Here is a 22170-nt window from a genome sequence, read left to right as displayed (position 1 = left end):
TAACATTTACTGGTAATGTTGTAACTGTATCTTTTAGTGTTACAGTTAGAACATTTGACTTATGTGCTATTATTGATCGATTATTATCACTTATTTCACATAGCTTATCAGTTTCAATTAATGTATCATCAAAATCATTCAATATATTTTTACCAATAGCAACGATTCTTTTAAGCCAAACTTGTTTGTTCATAATCATAATTTTTCATTTTTACTCATAAACCTAAATTCACTTATTTGTTTATCATTTAGCTTATTTTCTTGTCTATATTTAGGCTCTATTTGTTTTTCTTCCATTTCTTCGTCATGCCATTTTAATAGGCTAATTCAGTGTTATTTTTCTTTTTATTCATTACTGCATTTTCAATAGCTTCAGATCCACTGGTTAATGATCCAGCTGCACCAATAACACCTAAACATGGTGTAACTGCAGTCAATGCTGCTAATAATAATGATAGAATTCCACCTTCGTGTTTCTTTGATCCTTATCCAAATTTTTTAGTATGCGCACAACCATATATTTTCATGATAATTGGCACATAAAATTTTATACTGACCCCTTTTTTTTATATATCTGAGTGTTTTGTTTTTTCTGTGTTCCTATCAAATATGAATCAATAAAATTATACAATTTTAAATACTCTTTAGAGGATTTAACTTTCTAGATTTTGGTTCAGTTTTACTACAAAGAGTGATATTCAAATCAACACTAACTTTATTCTTTCATATTATATAAAATTATGTAAAAATATATGGTAATATTTTATAATCCCCATTCATTATTTTCTTTCACCATGCATTCTACCTCTAATTGCTGTAGCTGCTGACTTTATACCTAATGATGTAGCTGGGCTATGCATTCTATCTTTTGCTATATTTTGTGGTATTTTATCAGCTATGTCTGTCATCAGTATTTTTATGAGCACTATATTCAAGATCATGTCCCTTTATGCTTCATATAGTGGATTCATACCTTTATCTCTGTGTGCTAATCTAGCTCCTAATTTAGTACCTGATCCACAGCAAATGTAGCAAGCTAGATTTGTTTCAAATGGTAATTTGTTAATTAATCTATTTATTATTTCTCTACTATATTTGTCACTCCGTAAGTAGGTTGTTTAGGTTTTTTTATTGGTAACGCCGCCGCCACGTAGCGCTCTGTATGAAAATCACTGGCTGTGCCGTGTACAGTCTGTGGCTGGTTTGCATTGTTGTCTGCCATTGTAGTGTTGGGCAGCTGGATGTTAACAACGCGTAGCGTGTTAGCGCCACCATGTAATGAATTAACTAATGTTCAAAGTAGTAATTTGGTAATAGTGCTTAGGGAAATGGAGAGAGCTGCAAATAATGGTGTAGGCAGTGAAACAATTAGTGAACAGAGAAGCATTATCGATCGACCGGTCGGCAACAGCTCGCGTCAGGAATCCGAAATGACAGGACACAATCTAGGAAATACTGTACATTCAGGTTTTGCGTCCTCACCGTTTTCTCAAATAAGTCAAGACACATTTTTTGCTTGTCAAAATGTGAATGATGTCGGTGCAAATGCACTGCTGAAAAGCATAGAGGGACAGATTCCAGACACTAATACATTATTATTGCAATTAATGCAACAAATGAAACAAAATCAGAGACAAACACAGCAACAGTTAGACACAATGGAAGAAAATCAGAGACAAACACAGCAAAATCTTCAAAAGTTAGACGCAATGGAACAAAATCTTCGGAAGTTAGACAACACACATGAACAAATATTTGAAGATTTAACTACTGAGTTACACAACACAGAATCGAAATGTCAAAAAATCAGTAATGACGTGAAAACAAAAACTTGTGAGCATTTTCAACCTATTTTTTCGCGGCATGAAACTGTATTACAGAATCACGAAGCAGCCATAAAAGAACTGCAAACTATTTTTCGTGAAAATCACGACACCTTGCAAGCTAAAATGGACTCAGTTGCATCCACCGATTCGGTTACGCAACTTGCAAGAACTCAGGAAAACTTAAAGGTCACAGTAGATTCGATTTCAACACAAATGGACACTCTGAAACTTGGTTCAGAAAAACACACTGAGGAAATGTGTTCACTATCGGAGAAAGTAGCCGAACTTTCGGATCAGTTCACTAATTTATCTGCAAAGGTAGATGATGATCTGAATGACACAAGACCTGTAGCCATCACTGACACAGAAGAGTATGAACAAATTAAGAAATTCAAACAAAATCAGAATCAAATTAATACGCAATACAAAAGAGAAATCCGGGAAGTACAAGATAAGTTGACGCAGGTAATACAAAAATTACATATTTCACAGGACACTCGCGCTCCAGCATGGGAAGAGGAACTTAGAAATACGGAAAAGCCACAAAAAATTAACACAGGGCATTTCGGAAATCATGAAAGAAACTGGCAAGGTGCACCGAATTTTGAGATGGAACCGCTGACATGTCGTAACAATGACCGATATGCTACTCGCCGACACGATTATTTTCACTATAAGCTGTTCATTACTGCACGTAAATTCAAAACATTTAAGAATTCTGGCAACGACATTCATCCACAAGCGTGGCTTCATCAATTCTCTCATTGTTTTCCTCCCAACTGGTCATTAGAGCACAGATTAGAATTTATGAGTGGCTACTTGGAGAATGAACCAGCTGTAAGAATGCGATCGGTCATTCACGATTGTCACAGTGAAGGAGAATTTTATAATGCCTTCCTCTCAGCATATTGGTCTCAAGCTACACAAGACCGAGTAAAACATAGCATCATAATGATGAAAAATTTCGAACAATCTGAATTTTTCAGTCTTGTGAAATATTTTGAAGACATGTTACATAAAAATCAGTATTTTTCAAACCCATACAGCCCCTCAGAAGTCATCCGTATTTGCTTAATCAAATTGCCTGAACATTTACGACATATTATTTTGGCAGGACGTTGCAAAGAGGATATTGAAGCTTTTCAGGGACTCTTACAAGAATTAGAAATTGACACTGACAATCGCGGAACGCGAAAACAGGAACACAACAATTATAGGTCACATCCGTCGCAATTCCGCGATGAAAGAAATAATAACTGGACACGACAAGGCTATTCTCACAACACAAATCGTGACCAAAACAGACACCACCCTTATGAGAACCGTTGGCAGAGTAGTAATAATTATAGGGAAAGATCACCTCTCTGCGGTAATGACTACCACAGAGACAATCAGAGAAACAGACAATATGTGAACCAAAATAATTATTATCAAGGGAGACAGAATAACTTTAGACGCAACGGTCCACCACGCAGTTACGATTACGGGAGAAATTCCCCACCACATGACCCACAAACAAGAAACTAGGTAAACTACCGACAAAACGACAGACCTGAATTCCATCAGAACTGGCGAGCTTCAAACAGGGCAGGGCCTTCTCGTCAAGGTGAATGTGTAGAAGTTAGGTCTCCTAATCCCAATAACGGCGCGCGCCAACAAAGGGACAGACAGTGACTCGCACCGCAGGCAGCCCAGGCAGCCGCTTGCGCCGGCTGGCTCAGAGAAAAATAACATAAGGTAACCTTGAGCAAAATTCCAGTGTTTCTTACCGACGTAACCACATGATAATTCCGTTGAAGCTGTAGCTCTGCATAGTAGGAAGAGTAAAGGTTTACACCACATTTCACATGTAAAACCGTTTATTGAAATATAATCTGCTTTTTAACTTTGCCATAAAACATTTCACTTCACATTTCTAGTATGCTTTGTCACACTGAGAAACTGTTAACATGCAACAATGTTTTGAAGTTAACTATCCAGTCTAGAACCTAGGGAACATTTTTAAACAGAAATTACGAATGCATTGTTATAGTGAACAGACGACACAGTGTTGTTATTTGTACATTATTGCTTGTTAGTTGCACGATTACGTGACGACTATAAGGCTTACATACTTAGAAGATATACTGTTAATGAGATTTTAATGCAACATTTTGGTTTAGTTGAAAAGACATTCTTTATTTGAAGTACTCTCTGTGAGCTTAAAGATGACTTAGCATTTGGTTTCTTTGATAGCTACACGATTATATCACGACGCTACTAATGTGTGACACAATTTACATTGTGCTTTTGCCTTGTATCTGTTTTATATCTGCACAGTTTTTCTGAATTCTTCTGGAAAGGAAAAGATGTTTTAGTAGTAACTTTGTGGTATAGCTACAATGAGACAGCCTTTTCTGTAGCACAACAATACGTTACAGTACAGTACTTACTTCATCACGGCAATAAGCGTAGTAACTACGATATCTATACGCAAAGCATTTCACTTTTGTTTATCATGAGGTAAGTACATTGACTTCTGCAGAACTTAGCTTTCGGAGGACGATAACTACGACACTTCCACAGAGATTATCTTACAACACGACGCACATTTTAGCGCTACGATACGCGTATTTGAGTGACTAATTTTGTACTTAAAACATTTATTTTTAAAGATATTTGAAGTAGAATGATACAAAGGTTTTCCGTGATACATTTCATTCCATTGCTGTAATCTGTAACACCTGAGGATATAATTACATTAATCCTCAGGGGCGTACACGCTTACTTTGTGTAGATTGTGTTTGGCAAGCACAAGGAGCCCTAGCTAATATGGTATTTGCTTATACAACTTTACACATCGGTAGCATATTTCTCTAACACAAATTACACAGCTATCTGATAATTTAACTGAGAGACAAACATTATTTTTACTACATCAGTGACACATGTCTACACAATTACACAGTTGGATAACTTGACACTAATGAAACTGTATTTAGTCTGTACTTTGTGAAATGTTCATATTTTTTCGGAACCATTGTGATACTATGAGAGCTTTGAATGATGTATTTGGTATAAGACCATGATTTTTAAAGTACGTTTGAGGTAGATGACACTTTTGACATAAGCAAAGAATTTTTTTAGGTTTTGAAATTATTGCAGAAAGCTATGACGTTTTTGAGATTTGAGTGAGGTGTTATGATGTTATTATTACGACTACGATGTGAATTATGTTGCTGAGGTATGTTTAAGCTGATTCTATATGAGTTATTTGGTTATGCTACGTATCTGTTATGATGAAATATTGAAGAAGTGTCGACGAATAAGGTAAGGAATAATGAGTAGTGGTTAGGGACTCTGGTTTGTGAAAAAGGTTGTTGGAAACTAAGAATCGTACTTTAAGAGCTATGAAATGTATGTAAATGCGTGAATGTATTACAATGCCGACGAAATCTTTTTGGACACTATTATATTTAAAGGATTTTGTTTCTACATATTTGTAACGCAAATTCTTGACCTGTGAAATATTTTTGTATGAGACTGCCACTGTAGCGGAAACTGGTGTCGTAAATATTTCGGTAAGAACGTTAAGTGACCACCTGCACGTAATGCGTCGTGGGCTCCCAGCTGCGCGACAGCCACCTGGAAACAAGCTATTAGAGTGTGCCTTTCTGAGGCACAAGAAAAAAGGGCCATTATCCTCGCTATTGACATTTATTTGTAGAAAGCGTCGCAAATACGACACGCTCAAACTTGGAAACATATGAGTACACTTTGGAGTTCTTAATTTATGATATTTACTGAAATGAAATGATGAGAAACATTTCATGTCTATTGTCTTGCTAGTTGGAAGATTGTTTACTGCATTATGAAATGACTTATGGCTAGCGAATGACGTTTCACGCCTTGCTTTGCCTATTTTGTTTAATATCTAGTTTCTAGCTGCACTGCAACATTGGTTACTATAAAATTTAATGGATGTACTAATATAAATATTTTATGCCTACAGATCCAGTAAATAATAACTTTATGATGTACTTAAAAAAACAAAAAAATACGAAGGAGCTCAAAAAGACATTTCCCTTGGCAGGAATTTCATACAGAATTTTCTTTTCAAGTACATGGTAATATTTTTTTTACAATACGTTTTTGTGGTGCACCACTTTAATCATATAGACATTAAGATGTGAATATACATTTCCCTTATCTGCATTGTTGTCTTTAGTGTAATATTTTTTCTGCTTGAGCTTTGTCATGTTTAGATATAAGTTATTGTATTTCCTGCTGCTGTTTGCCAGGCATAGTGCTACTAAATTTCACTTTGTATTACTCTGTTAAGCTAGTTTTACTACTGATTTATTTTTCTTGTTGCTGCACATTGGTTCATATCAGTTGTAATGTTGCATTGCTTGGTAATTTAGATTTACTGTAGCTTGCTTTGCCAACTGCCATTTTTTTGTTATTGCTGTTTGTGTTAATTGTTTTGTGCTGCTGCATTGCATAGTCCCTTAGTTTAGCATCTGAGCTCAGTAGGTTTAAGTTAGCTTAAGAAGGGGTAGGCCACATAAGAAACTAACTATGATGAATTGGAAGAAAAGCATTGAGAAGCTATAAGAAAATGATTTGGCCAAAAAAAGTAGTGTACAGTGGAGAAAAACTATTTTTGAAAGAGGATGTGAACAGAATACAGAAAGCATGCTTGGATAGAATTTTTTTTGGCTGGAGCAAATGTTGAAATAAGAGGGACGATCTGTGGAATGAAGTTTTGGGTTGGACTGCAGTACCAAATGTTACCCTGAAAACAAACCCTGTCCTTTCCTTTTGTGTTATCCCACTATGTGTTTGTGTACCCTTGTGTATTTGTTTTCTTCCTGTCTCTATGTACTGTTTCATAGAATTTTTTCTCTTCTAATACTAAGCTACATTCACTATGATGAGGAATACTGTTATCCTCGAATATAACTTGCATTAATAACATGTTATTTACTTCGTAAAGATGTTTACACATTATTTATTCTGTTTTGTTCTAATGCTCATGTGTGAAGTTGATGCTTCAAAAGTTATTCTGATCTTTTATGTATGTACTTATGTCGTAATTTTTGTAACACTAATGTATTTGTTATTTCGATTCTTTTGTAAAGCCTGTATTGCTGCAAATGTTATCTGTACTATTATGTTCTTTAATGATATGTTTCGTACCTTTGTTATTGTATTCTTATGTTATAAAATTGTAATTGACACCAGTTGATCAAATTAAGTAATTTGTGAGTTACATTTCACTGCACACGTTTCTGTTGGTCATAATATATGGACAATATTTGAGAAGTAGGGACTGATAGTGTTTGCACGTGTTAATAATTCAGCAAGGGACTGGATAACAGTATTGCTGGTTTTAAGGACATTTCAAACAAATTCTTTGTGAGTGGACAAGTGGTGGTTTATGCACTTGCTCTATTGTCTACAAGAGACTTTGATGGTGATTGTGTACCTGCACAGTCGCAACAGTTGGCTGCTAGCCATCTCTACAAGGACTACAATGGATCTACACCTTTGATGACTCACCAATACCATTATTTCTACAAGGACTGCAGTGGGTCTGCTCCTCTGCTTCGACTGACTCTGCTGTGGGTTTGCTCTGTTGTGGCCCATTACCTGTCTGCATGTCAAGAGTCAGCACTGTCTTTCTGTTGGAAGGACAACAGTACTACTTCAAGACTGCATGGAAATCCACTACTTCCGTGTGCATTTTCTTTTACTACTCAGACTTTGAGAAAAACACTGCAATTTTACTTTGATGAATGATCAGGACTGTCTTTATGGACTGTGAGAAAATTTTAGCTCTTGACCAACATTGTATCGATAAGTGTGTGCATTTCATTTCTTTGTTATTGTAATTATGAAAAAAATTTTGAAATCTGTATTGGCCACTGCTCAAAACAATTTGTAAATTTTTTTGTGGGGAGCATGGGGTCTATGTAAGTAGGCTGTTTAGGTTTTTTTATTGGTAACGCCGCCGCCACATAGCGCTCTGTATGAAAATCACTGGCTGTGCCGTGTGCAGTCAGTGGCTGGTTTGCATTGTTGTCTGCCATTGTAGTGTTGGGGAGCTGGATGTTAACAGCGCCCAGCGTTGCGCAGTTGGAGGTAAGCCGCCAGCAGTGGTGGATGTGGGGATAGAGATGGCGGAGTTTTGAAATTTGTAAGACTGGATGTCATGAACTGATATACATATTATGACTCTTAAGGTAAATACATTGTTTGTTCTGTATTAAAATCTTTCATTCGCTAACTATGCCTATCAGTAGTTAGTGCCTTCCGTAGTTTGAATCTTTTATTTAGCTGGCAGTAGTGGCGCTCGCTGTATTGCAGTAGTTTGAGTAATGAAGATTTTTGTGAGGTAAGTGATTTGTAAACGTATAGGTTAATTTAGTCAGGGCCATTCTCTTATAGGGATTATTGAAAGTCAGATTTCATTGCGCCAAAAATATTGTGTGTCAGTTTAAGCACAGTCGTGTATAAATTTTCTAAGGGGACGTTTCAACTCTTTCAAGTCACATGTGGTAAAAATCTAAATATTATATGCAATTAGTGAGAAGCAGTCATAACCACATAGTCATTTTCTAAAAATATGACTAGTTTCATTGTCTACTTGTACAAGGGCGTATGCCGAGTCAGTAAAAGTCGGAGAGTGCCACGGGTTCTCACCTTGCTGGCAGAATGCGCCAAAAACGTAAAGCAGGGAGTCGTAGAAGGAGTAGTAGTAGGGTCCGCTTGCTTCTGCCGTGCCGAACTGCCTGCCCAGTCGGTACAGTGTGGAGAGAGCGGCCGCCAGCGTGGGCACACTCAGCGCCACGGCGGCCCACAGCCGGCTCTCGAACGGCGCCACGTAGTCGCCCCACGACGACCGAGGAGAGCCCATGCGCTTCACGAACAGGCGGTCCCTGCCAACATTACACATCCTCATAACGCCATTCTGACTCACTTTACGGTATTCATTTATTTATTCAGCTTTTCATACTTTTGCACAGTTCCATGGAACTGCCAATGAACATTTACAATCAAAGATATTAGAAACAACCAGTTATTTAAAAAAAAAACGCAAAAGAAAATTCCGTGTTAGCAGTTCGCCCTGCTCCATAGTTTATTCGTGAAAACGTCTTACTAAAAATCATGAGTATTTTGTATTAATATGCAATTCAATTATCAAGTTCTTAAATGTATGGGTCGATCAAACAGTTACCTTTCGGTCGCCGTAAAGTCCAGAATAGGTGTGCCACTCAGACAAAATTGCCGTGATGACTGGGCCAGTAATCCCACTGACACACGATGCTGAAGCCACCCATTTGGTAAAACGCTGTGTCTTGCTGGGTGAAGAAGTCCGTAAATGCGTACTGCACAGCCTAGTCCACAGACATAATTGACCCTTCAAGGTCTTTTTAAGGGTCCGAAGGCTTGACAATCACATGGTTAGAGATGAGGACCACAAGGCGGTAGCCTGAGTGTCTCCCACTTGAGTTCGACTGTAATGGAGCAAATGGCGTTTTGTGGCAGATCGCGACTAGCATAGAACTTCGTACATCATTCTTAAACGATGGTTTTCTACGGACAAGCCCGCTCATATACAAAGGGCATTTAAAAAGTTTTAACAGTCGTCTCTGATTTTTTATTTTTTGCAGGCGGAGAATGAAATTTCTTGTTAACATATTTCGAACATTTAGCTATAAGTTGGTATATAAAAGTATTTTATTTCATTGACATGTGAGCCATAATGGGCCGTGAAGTTGACGTCAGGTTGCAAGAACGGTCAGCGATGGAGTTCATCTTCAAGGCTGACGGTGACTATGCCTCTTCGATTCACAGGGAGTTGCTCCCTGTTTATGGAGAGGACACAGTGGATCGCAGCAGTATTCAGCGATCGTAGCAGAGGTTTAAAGAAGGTGATTTCTCTCTAATGGACAGTCCACAATGCGGTAGACGGCAGTGAGGAATGTGAATAAGGAGACCATTGATCAAATCATCCAAAATGACATATTTGTGACGAAACGACAGCTTGCTGAAATGACTCGTTTGTCATTGGGTAGTGCGGTATCACTGGTACAGTCACTAGGGTACAGAAAAGTCTGTGCACATTGGGTGCCTATTTATTGACAACGATGAGGAAGAACGTGTGCGAGGGTCTCATGGAGACCTGTACTGAAGAGTGGAAACAGTTTTTTGATGACGTCATTACGCAGGATGAAACAGAATTGTTTTAGTTCTAGCCTGAGAGCTAAACCCAACCGATGGAGTGGCGTCTTCTGGGTTCCCTTGGAAGAAGAAATCAAGACTTTCAAGAACAGCAGACTGAAATGTGATGGCCTCCTTCTTCTGGGATCAGTGTGGTGTCATTCTCATTGACTGTTTGGAACCTGGATCCACAATTAACTGGGAGCATTACTGATTGTCAGTGGACAAGCTGTAACATGCCATCTACACCCACAAACCACAGCTTCAGGGTCAGCTCATCAGACAACACCATGACAACGCCAAACACCATACAGCCCTTATGATGCAGGAGAAAATCAGGAAAATGGGTTGGAAAATTGTTCCTACAGTCCTGACTTGGCTTCGTGTGATTTTTAACTATTTGGTCGTCTGAAGGCCCACCTGCGTGGTAAAACATTTCGTAGTGAGAAAGACCTTATTTCCTGTGTCAAGCCATGGTGTAAAAGTCAATCAGCAAAATGTTACCTAAGTTCATTTACATCATAGAAAGAACGTTGAGCCAGATGCGTCACAGCTGCTGGAGGCTGCAATGATTAGGCTCACTGTATAGCTAAATGTTCCAAGTATGTTCACAAAAAATGTCGTTCTCCTCCCGCAAAAAATAAAAAAATTAGAGATGACTGTGCAAACGTTTTTGAACGTTCTTTGTACATTCTTTATTCTCCAATGGATATCTAATAATGTTTGTTCTTAGGAATCCAAGAAGAGAATAATAGCACTTTTGTCCTGTGTGGACGCTTTTGGTAACGACTTGGCCGTTTCCGCATTTACCGCACACACATGGGAAAGACACGAATGGGACACTGATCCCTTTCCTACATGTCAGTGCTTCTATGCCAGCATCGGAGTCGGGGCACGTTTCATATATGCTGCAGCAACGTTCCCCAACAGAAATTTTTTGATCGCGCCTTATACAGTGGTTACACAAGTACTATAACGGTTATAAAATACGTAGTTAAAGTAGAAGTTTGTACTATCACTGACCGATTTATGCCCAAGCTACGTAATCGATTTGCACTGTTTCATTTCCTTTTCGCCGCTGCAATAGCTCTCGCATTCGCTCGGCGCAGGACTTCTTAGTCTTTTTGGATTCTTATCGATAAGAGCTTTTCTTCGACTTAGGTTTTTCGTAACTGTGAGCATATTTACAAATCATGAGAGATCTTCCACTCTTTTGTAATTTTCAGTGTAATACCGATTTTCACTTATATTATTGAAAGTATTTTTCTTGTCTCACTTTCGGTCCTAGTAGTGTTCCGCAAACTATTCACAAGACACCCAAATCAATGTTGTAGCTACACAAAGCTAATTCGTAGCAATCATGCACATGTAGCTACAGTGGCACGATGAGGTCATAGGAAAAACAAATACTGTGCGACAAACAAGTACAGATGTGATCTATTTGTCGTGGGATGAATAGTTATTTAGGCATTATTAGTCTAATACTTATTAGCGATTCAGATCTGACGTTATTTCGTCATATAAGAAAGTTCAATCGACGAGAGAATAAGCGTTTTCACGTCAATAAAAGGTCAGCGTCTAGTTTATCCACCACTTAATTGATTTAGACCCAGCATGATGTAGTTCTTTCAGCGATCTGGCGAAAGTACATAACTGAATGGTATGTGGCACTGTCTGCACCTCCTCTCTGCAGTCCCAGCTTGTAGTCTCTCGCCATCCACAGCTATAGAGAACAGCAGCTTTTATGTCTGCCCCACATCTTATTTGATTCGGTTTGCGCTACAATAAACGCGAGATTTTTGTCCAAGAGTTTGCTACATAGATTTCCGATTTGAAAGAAGTCTTTCTGGGATGACCACTCTGATATCCAAGCATCTACAGAGTTGAAAGCTCTACCAGGTATGATCATGGCGGTTCAGGAGGCTGGTTGACGAGATTTCAATCGAATTATAGAATCTTGCTGAATAATATCACGTATGAGAAGAGACTGATTGATCTATGTTTTTGTCCTTAGCTGAGTAAGAGCTGGTTGTCTTTTTACGTCATGTGGACTAACGTTGCATAGAACTGATAGTCACAGACATAGGCAGACGAGTACCAGATACAATACGCATGACATTTTGTAGCCGAACATCCACTAGGTCAGTGTGGGAACTATTGAGCCATGCAGCTGAACGGTAAACAACTGATCAATAAACTAAAACCACTGATATTGTTCTCAAAGTGTTTTTGTGGGCTTCCCCAATAAGTTAGACACAGAGTTTTACGTAATCAGTACTGAAAAAATTACGTAAGAGATGTGAGAATGTGTGTTTTATTTGCTGCAACATGTGTCGCGACAACATCGTCACGTTACCAAGATCTATAGGAGAATGAAACAAAAATCATTACTTTTTATACTACAAATGTATAATCTATCTGCACTGAAGAGCCAAAGAAACTGGTACGGCTGCCTAATATCACGTAGGTCCCTCGCGAGGACGTAGAAGTGCCGCAACACGACGTGGCATGGACTCTACTAATGTCTGAAGTAGTGCTGGAGGGAATTGACACACTGAATCCTACAGGGCTGTCAATAAGTCCTTAAGAGTGCAAGGGGATGGATATCTCTTCTGAAATGCACGTCGCAAGACATCCCAGATATGTTCAATAATGTTCATGTCTGGGGAGTCTGATGGCCATTGGAAGTGTGGAGCCACTCTGTAGCAATTCTGACGTGTGTGGTGTCGCATTGTCCTGCTGGAATTGCCCAAATCCGTCGGCATTTACAAGGGACATGAATGGATGCTGGTGATCAGGCAGGATCCTTACGTACGTATCACCTGTCAGAATCGTGTCTAGACGTATCATGGATTCCATATCACTCCACCTGCACAAGCCAAACACCATTGCGGAGCCTCCAGTAACTTTAACAGTCCCCTGCTGACATACAGGGTCCATGGATTCACGAGGTTGTCTCCATATCCGTACACGTCCATCCACTCAATACAATTTGGAACGACACTTAACCGACCAGGCAACATGTTTCCAGTCATCAGCAGTCCAGTGTAGGTGTTGACAGCCCCAGGCGAGGCGTAAAGCTTTGTGTCGTGTAGTCATCGAGGGTACAATACTGAGCTTTCGGTTCCGAAAGCTCATATCGATGTTTCGTTGAATGGTTCGCACGCTGACACTTGCTGATGGCCCAGCATTGAAATCTCCAGCAATTTGCGGAAGGGTTGGACTTCTGTCATGTTGAACGATTCTCTTCAGTCGTCGTTGGTTCCGTTCCTGTAGGATCATTTCCGGCCGCAGCGATATCGGAGATTTGATGTTTTACCGGATTTCTGATATTCACGGTACACTAGTGAAGTGGTCATACGGGAAAATTCCCCACTTTATCGCTACCTCGGAGATGCTGTGTCCCATCGTTCGTGCGCCTACTGCATCACCACATTCAAACTCACTTAAATCTTATTAACCTGTCATTGTAGCAGCAGTAACCGATCTAACAAATGCGCCAGACAGTTGTTGTCTTCTATAGGCATTGTCGACCGCTGCGCCGTATCTGTTTACATATCTCTGTGAATATGTTCCTACACCAGTTTTTTTAGCAGTTCAGTGTATATTGCCATGTAGTATTACATACCTGAATATTGATTTTGTTCAAATGGCTCTGAGCACTACGGGACTTAACATCTGAGGTCATCAGTCCCCTACAACTTAGAACTACTTAAACCTAACTAACTAAAGGACATCAGACACATCCATACCTGAGGAACGATTCCAAACTGCGACCGTAGCAGTCGCGCGGTTCCGGACTGAAGCGGAAGAATATTGATTTTTTAAAGATAAATGCTAAGTATAGTGATAAACTGTGTATTTACAGGATATACGTTGAAGATATTCTTACAGTATCTCAACGGCCTGAGGAAGAAATAAACGAATTGGGGTGTGATCTTAACAAGATGCAGTAAGAATATAGTATTTACAGCACATAATGAATAACTGGGATTCTTAAATTATCTTGATTTGATGATCGAGATCTAGAATAATAAGCTACACATAGGAGTATATAGGAAATCCACGTTGTCAGGTCCAGTAATTGATATGTTAATGACAGTCCCATAAACATAAAATAGTATTCCTTAACGAAACTTTACCGTAGACTTTTTGGAATCGGCTGCCTGATGTCAGGCAGTGGATGACCTCCCAGTGTAGATCGTCTGGTTGGGCTTCCGTAAACATATGAAAGATAGCACTTCCATCACCCTTGAGGTAGGTCTGAACAGCAGTGCCTTACTGGGCATGGTCCTACTCGACCTCATGCATTGTTGGACAGGGACCGTCGAGAATTGCAGAAGGTGGTTATAAAAACTCTCATGAGATTAACAGAACGAATCACCCTTGAGTTCCAAAGTGCTACCAGCAGTGAAGCCAGCAGAGTGAAAGAGTTACAAAGAAGGGATACAATGCTCGAGCAGTTCCCTATAAACCACACATTTCTGTAGTGAGTGTTAAGCCACGCTTGAGAAGGTGAGAAAGCGACGCCACTGGATGGAGGATGACTGGCAATGAGTGCTGAATAACGCTATACCTTCTGGCAATCCAATGGAATGGTATAGATTTGGCGAGTTCTAAGAGAACGTTACCTGCGATTATGTATAGTGCAACAATGAAGTACAGAGGAGGTTATGTTAGAGTACGGGGGTGTTTTTCATAGTTATGGTGTTGCCCCTTTGATGCACTTAAGATAACACTAAATGCGGAGGGGTCTGACTACATTTTACATTATTGTGTACTGCCTACAGCAAAGAGGAACAGTTCAGAAATGATGACTGATCGTATTATCATGATGTTGCACGCTGTCATAAAGCATCATCTGGGAGCCATCAGTTTGCAGTCAATAACATTCCTGAAGTAGACTGGCTTGTCCAGAAACCCTACCTGAGCATAATCGAAAACTTTTCGGATAAGGTAGGAGGTCGAATTGGCTCCAAACCCTAGCGTTCAACATCACTACCTTTCTTGATTTCAGCTCTTGAGGAAGAATGGGTTACCATTCCCCATTATAATTGAAGCTGTCATAAAAGCAAAGGACGGACAAACCCCGTATTAACGTCGACTAACAAGCGTGCAAAAACTTCTGATGAGATAGTGTACATCTCCTCAACATACCACACAGCTGTAGGACTGAAGGTTTGTGCATTATGACGAACTATTGATCAATATGAGGAATGAGTTACCATAAGAAAAAATATGAATAGTACTTATGCCAGCAGTCGAAGAAAGAAAGATTTGATTGCTCGCTAGAGCATTTGCATAAATGTATCAACCCAAATGGTTAAATGTTTTGTAGGTGATAGGAATCATCTTATCTAGACCAGATGAGGGCGTAAACTGGTATTAAGGTAAAAGAATTTATAGCAAAGCAGTATCTATTTCTGCCACTGATAACAGCACTCCCAGTGGGTCTGGAGTCTCATGATCACAATACTTTGAGTAAAAATACTGGAGAAGAAATCAAAAATGATGAAACGGTTAGGGCCCCTTGGTATTGACGATGAGAGACTTGCACTAATGTGCTGTACTGGATTAAATAGGAGAAGACTAGCAGTTTACCCTGTTAGGAAAATAGTTTGTGGAAAATGGACAGGAAACAGGTAGTGGCATGTAACTGTAGTAATGAGTGGTTGTCATGAGAGTCTTATACCTGCCTCCTGTATAGAGAAGAAAGGAGATGGCTATGCTTTTTTGGGGTTACGTGAGACTTGTATCTACCTGTTTTGGGAAAGCAGATAAAAGGAGTGTCATGTATTGGTGGAATCACAAAGTGCTCACCTGAGAAACATCATAGTACTTGTCCGTTATAGCAGAGTGAATAGGGAAAGGCTACTGTCGTACCTTAGTAGGATCACATGTTGGTAGTCACCAGTGCCTTGTATTTGCCCCTTTAACATAACAGACAGACGATGACTAATGGCATATACTGGTAACGCAACGTATCAGAGGTAATGAGAGACTCACACCTGCCTGTTGTGGCAGTGTGGATATCAGAAATCTAGTGTTGTGTCTTGATAGTGTCACATCATAGTGGTGACTAAAGCATTGTACTTGCCTGCTATAGTAGAGCGGATAGGATACTAGGACAAGGTCAATGGCGTGCTATTGTGGGGACCCATGGTGGTGGTGACGAGAATATTGTACTTGCAAGTTGTATCAGAGCAGATAGGCGAAGGATAATGGTGTACTGTCGTAGGACTACATGGTGGTAGTGATGAGAACCTGTACTTGCCTGCTGTAGTAGAGCGGATAGGAGAAGGCTATCGGCGTGCCCTGGTATGGCCGCATAGTTGTGGGTATGAGTGCCACATCTGCCTTGCCTTCCAGAAGGGCTTCCGCTGCACCATCCCAGGTGCCGTCCTCTTTATGGTAGCCAGGGTTTGGTCGCTTCTGCACAATCCAACGCGTCCTGCAAACCACAACTAATGGCTGCATTAACAAGTGTGTGTTTCTCTACCGACTATAAAGATTTAGTAACTATTCCCAGTTAGTTGTTTTTTATGGTGTTAATAATTTCAGCTGGTGTTACTAACTTGCCAGTTACATGGATTAGGGTAATAGAAACACACTTACTCACACTGGAGTTCACACAGCTCACACCAGGGAGAGGAACTCCGTTGTTACTTCCCTCTGGATGCCCTAGCCGTTTTTTATATATTTAGGACATACAAACTTTACATTTTCATCTGGTAAATGGAGGCCCTGTGGTCGTTTATATACATGTCCATTAGGCTTATATTTTTCAATATAATTTTTTTGTGTTATAACAATACTTTGACTTCATTGTATAAAAAGAAACAATTGTGTGATATTTGGGATCAATAGGGAAAGGCGAGTCCTTTCCCCCCTGACAAAACTTGAAGAAAAAATAAAAAATCGTAAAAATCGTATTGTCTTTACCTTAAAAAATAGTGTTCAGAAACAGCTGATGGACCATTAATTTTAAAACTTCCAACTTAATTATTAAAATTTCTGTATTAACCATAATAATAAAATCTAAAAAGATTCTATGAACATCGTCCATTGGTGAAGTACATATAACGAGATCTTCCCTCATTATTTCTTACTACCTGTTAAACTCTTTTCTATGACATGGAAACGTATTGCACTACTAAAATATAACCAGAAGAACGTAACTACTTCTGTTTTCCATTAGTTTTTAATTAATTACTATAGTTCTCTGTGAGTAAGACTTCTCTCTTAGCTGCATCATTAACCACTTTCAGTTTAGTAATTAGACATGTAGCATTGACAAACTATTCATTTCCATGCGACTGTGAACAATCTTCCTGAAGTAACTTGAAGAACTCAGGGAATCAGGACACATCAACTTGATTCACAAGGTCCTTGATTGAACTGTATTGAGTTCCTGTGGCTCCAGATAAATTGTTTTGAAATTTATCAGGATTGAACAAAAGAATGTAATTGAATCAAAAATCATATGTTCAACGTCTTACAATGCTTTGTCAAATGAATGAAGTAACTGGATTTTGATGTTATTCAAAATATAGTAATGGTGATTATAAACAACTATTTGTCTTTATAACATAATAAATTTATGTAATTTACAGGAGAAGAAATTAACATTAGAGCTGAAAAACATAGTGGTATAAAGTAACTGATAATATTAACCAAGAAGTAACAAAAATTACTTTATGAAACTAAAATGTGAGACATATTTGAAGGTGAATTAAAAGAATTACCTCCACATTGTTGAGTTTAAAAGATACTTTCGAACAGAAAAATAAATACCTTAATGATTATAAAAGGAAGTGACAATACAAACGACAACGTACTTAAAGAAGAAAAATAGAGGAAGTGTTAGGATGTGATACATGATTATAACTAAGTAATTTACTTGAAATTAGAAGTTTTCAGCAACAATGCAAAAAACAAATCATTGAAACTGTGCTTGATCATGATCATATAACTGGATTATTTAGGTATATTACCCATAACTATTGTAATATCATTTATAGACTACAAAATTTTGTATCTATGTATTTCCATAGTTCACCTTGTCTAAACAGTCATTTATTTGTGGTCTAACTGATAAGAGTAGAAATGAGATTTTTAGACACATTGTGATTCATGGCGCCATCATTACACAAATTAAAATCAAATTTGTCAGAAGAGCAAATGATTAATATGAAACATTTCTTAGCTGGTAATGAAGTAGATCCAGTCATTAGGAATGATGTATGTGCAGAAGATAACAGATATAAGTAAAATAAATGATCACATAAAAATTGTTTTTACAGCCTACACAATGATACTCATATGATAGATGAAAATATGAGCATAAAAAATCTATATGGAATTAATTCAGAATAAGAAATTTTGGTCAATATCATGATTTACAACATAAAACTTATGTGAATTGTGGATTGGAATAAGAAAAAATTTGTAGAGGTACATGCATAAAATTACATACATTAGGTCCTGTACAATATTATGCTGCACCAGCATTGTCATATGACTGTGTTAAAAATCAGTAAACAACCACATAAATTATTAAGTGATTTAGCTATGTTTTTAATAAGTGAATATGGAAAATGATGACATGTGACAGTGCTGTAAGGTATATGTTGAAGCAAATAAATACACATAAGGAATGATCATGGCAAAGAGATTCTTCATTGTTTCTCCTTGATTTTTAAAAATTTACACTTTACAATACATTGTGCTGGAAACGGTATAATTCTTCTAGAAGCATTCGAAAAATATGAGAGTAAAATTCTATCTAGCGAGCTGCCAAAAAGTTTTAGAGTTCGATTTTACATTAAGTAATTAATTTGATGTAGTCACTCACTGGCCCTGAAGGAGAGGATAACTGAGAAAAGGCTTAAATACTACATTCACTTTTCCACAATTGTTTCACTGAGGAAGATTGCACTAAGAATCCACCATCCCATTGTCGCACACACAGCAAAACTACAGATATTGAGATAAGTGACCACTAAAATGATTAACTGGGCAAAGGCGACTAGAATTGGAAAAATGCACAGGTTGACAGTTGGCTGTGAAATTGTACCTTTCAGTAGTCATTTTTTTATTTGACTTATTTCGTGTTAATTATCGCAGGATTACTTCAGAGATGTGACTATGTGCCCACTGTCGACTACAACAACTTCTTATATTTGGAGATTAGTCTGTGGAGTTTATGGAAAGCATTCTTTGCACTTCAGGATGAAAAGGCCAATGAAAACAATGCTTGCTCACAAGAAATGCAGGTACTTGCGTTTGAATATTTATTTTATGTATTTTGTAGTTAAGATAAGACATGCTTGGAATGAATCCCGCTGTTGGTCACTGAATTTGTTGAATGGTGAGATAGCATGATGTAGTTGGATTGCATGCAGGCGAGGCATATCTGCAATATGATTTCATAAGTGATTCATGATGTATATGTATTTCATGGTTAACTTTTCTGTGATTCTGTTTGATAAATTGCTTTGACTTGTATTCCACATGTGGCTGCAGACTCTTTGTTTCTTTCTGAGGGTATTAGGTATCGACTTAGTAAAGAATCCTCCTGGAATCAATTAACTCAAATGGTATTACATTAACTAACTTGGTCACTCAGCCTATCAATGGCACTTTCTAAATAATTTACGACTTGCAAGGAACTTAATGTATTCAGTGTTATTACATACTGGAACGTTCCATGTCATGTGTTACTCATCTGCTACAAGCACCTCTATTACTTAATTTATCTTCTTTTCTAAAGTAATGGATCTGAGTTTACAATCAAATTTTATTGCTCGTCAGATCCACTGACCACTTATTTGTTACTAAGACACATTAGCATGTCTTGTACTCTGCAACCATTATAAAATTGCACGATGCAAAATGCAGCTTTTGCCTTCAGGAATTGAAAAATGTTTCAAATGGCTCTAAGCACAATTGTACTTAACATCTGAGGTCATCAGTCACTTAGACTTAGACCTACTTAAACCTAACTAACCTAAGGACATCACACACATCCATGCCTGATGCACAATACAAACCAGTGACCGTAGCAGCAGTGTGGCTCTGGACAGCAATTGAAAGATTTATAAATTTCTTAGTGCATTTCAGATGAAGGCACACATTCATAACTTTGAATATTGGATGATTTTTCAACAAGTAAGGTAAACATTGACCTCATTTGAGAAAACATTTTAATGGGTTTAATTGGGTTTTATTGGTTTAATAGGATTTTTGGAATGTTTCATATCTTGAAAATTAAATACTTAAGTTTAAATTCACATGATTTATTCAAAACGCTAACTGTAACAGAGCACTCTGAAAAAGTTCCTGATAAAATTAGCAAAATCTTGAATAATTTTATAATTTGTGAAAATGCCAGTCATCTTCTCCAACAACTGTTAGAGCTTTGCAGCATCGTGGACCTTCTTCTAGCAGATACCTCGAACTGTGGATCGACCTGTTTGAAAGCTCTTATACAGAATCCTGGTTGTTTGTTGGTTTTTAGTCTGAAGACTGGTTTAATTCAACTCCCCATGCTACTCTATCCTGTGCAAGCTTCTTCATCTTAGAATAACTGTTGCAACCTAAATCGTTTCAAATCTGCTTAGTGTATTCGTCTTTTAGTCTCCTTCTCGCCCATATTTCACTCAGATACTATACCAATGTCCCCTTAATGTCTCAGAATGTGTCCAATAACTGATCCTTTCTTTTAGTCAAGTTGTGCAACAATTTTTTTGTCTCCCACTTCTGTCCAATACGTCCTCGTTAGTTGTATGATCTACCAGTCCAGTCTTCAGTATTCTACAGTAGGGCTACATTTCAAAAGATTCTATTCTCTTCTTGTTGAAATTGTTTATCGTCCACATTTCACTTCTATTCAAGGCTACACTCCAAAAAAAGACGTTCAGAAAAGACTTCCTAACACTTAAAACTATATTTGTTGTTAGCAAATTTCCTAACCTTACAAACACCTTTCTGCCATTGCCAGTCTACACTTTACATCTTCTCTACTTCGGCCAGCAACAGTTGATTTACTGATAAATGCTAAAATCTAATCTAATTTTTTAGAGCCACTTAATTTAATTCCACTACATTCCATTGCTCTCACTTTGCTTTTGTTGATGGTCATCTTATATCCTCCTTTCAAAACAGTCTATTCCATCCAGAAGCTCTTCCAAGTCCTTTTACATTACAATGTCATCGGCACAACCTCAAAGTGTATTTTTCTTCTACCTGAACTTTAATTCCTTCACCTAATTTTCCTTTGGTTTCCTTTACTGCTTGCTGAATGTACAGATTGAATAACACCAGGGATAGGCTACAACTCTGTCTCACTTCTTTCTCAACCAGTGCTTTTCTTTCATGCTCCTTGGTTCTTCTAACTACCATCTGGTTTCTGTAAAAGTTGTAACTAGCCATTTGCTCCGTGTATTTTACACCTGCTACCTTTAAAATTCCCCCCATGAACCATGGACCTTGGCGTTGGTGGGGAGGCTTGCGTGCCTCAGCGATACAGATAGCCGTACCGTAGGTGCAACCACAATGGAGGGGTATCTGTTGAGAGGCCAGACAAACGTGTGGTTCCTGAAGAGCGGCAGCAGCCTTTTCAGTAGTTGCAGGGGCAACAGTCTGGATGATTGACTGATCTGGCCTTGTAACAGTAACCAAAACTGCCTTGCTGTGCTGGTACTGCGAACGGCTGAAAGCAAGGGGAAGCTAGAGCCGTAATTTTTCACGAGGGCATGCAGCTTTACTGTATGGTTAAATGATGATGGCGTCCTCTTGGGTAAAATATTCCAGAGGTAAAATAGTCCCCCATTCGGATCTCCGGGCGGGGACTACTCAAGAGGATGTCGTTATCAGGAGAAAGAAAACTGGCGTTCTACGGATCGGAGCGTGGAATGTCAGATCCCTTAATCGGGCAGGTAGGTTAGAAAATTTAAAAAGGGGAATGGATAGGTTAAAGTTAGATATAGTGGGATTTAGTGAAGTGCGGTGACAGGAGGAACAAGACTTTTGGTCAAGTGACTACAGGGCTATAAACACAAAATCAAATAGGGGTAATGCAGGGGTAGGTTTAATAATGAATAGGAAAATAGGAATGTGATTAAGCTACTACAAA

General features: G+C 38.4%; 1 protein-coding gene across 1 annotated transcript in view; it reads right to left on the bottom strand.

The window, feature by feature from the left end:
* LOC126299414 (glutamate receptor U1-like) overlaps window positions 1-22170 on the bottom strand; it is a 298401-nt gene that overhangs the window by 52157 nt on the left and 224074 nt on the right. Inside the window, exons 6-7 of the mRNA XM_049991308.1 lie at window positions 16309-16485; window positions 8514-8749 (exon numbers count right to left, since the gene is read on the bottom strand). Coding sequence (XP_049847265.1) covers window positions 8514-8749; window positions 16309-16485 — 413 coding nt within the window. The remainder of the gene's footprint in view (window positions 1-8513; window positions 8750-16308; window positions 16486-22170) is intronic.

This window comes from Schistocerca gregaria, chromosome X, assembly GCF_023897955.1.
Source record: "Schistocerca gregaria isolate iqSchGreg1 chromosome X, iqSchGreg1.2, whole genome shotgun sequence".
Classification (NCBI taxonomy): Eukaryota; Metazoa; Arthropoda; class Insecta; order Orthoptera; family Acrididae; genus Schistocerca; species Schistocerca gregaria.
This window is presented reverse-complemented; position numbering and strand designations above follow the sequence as displayed.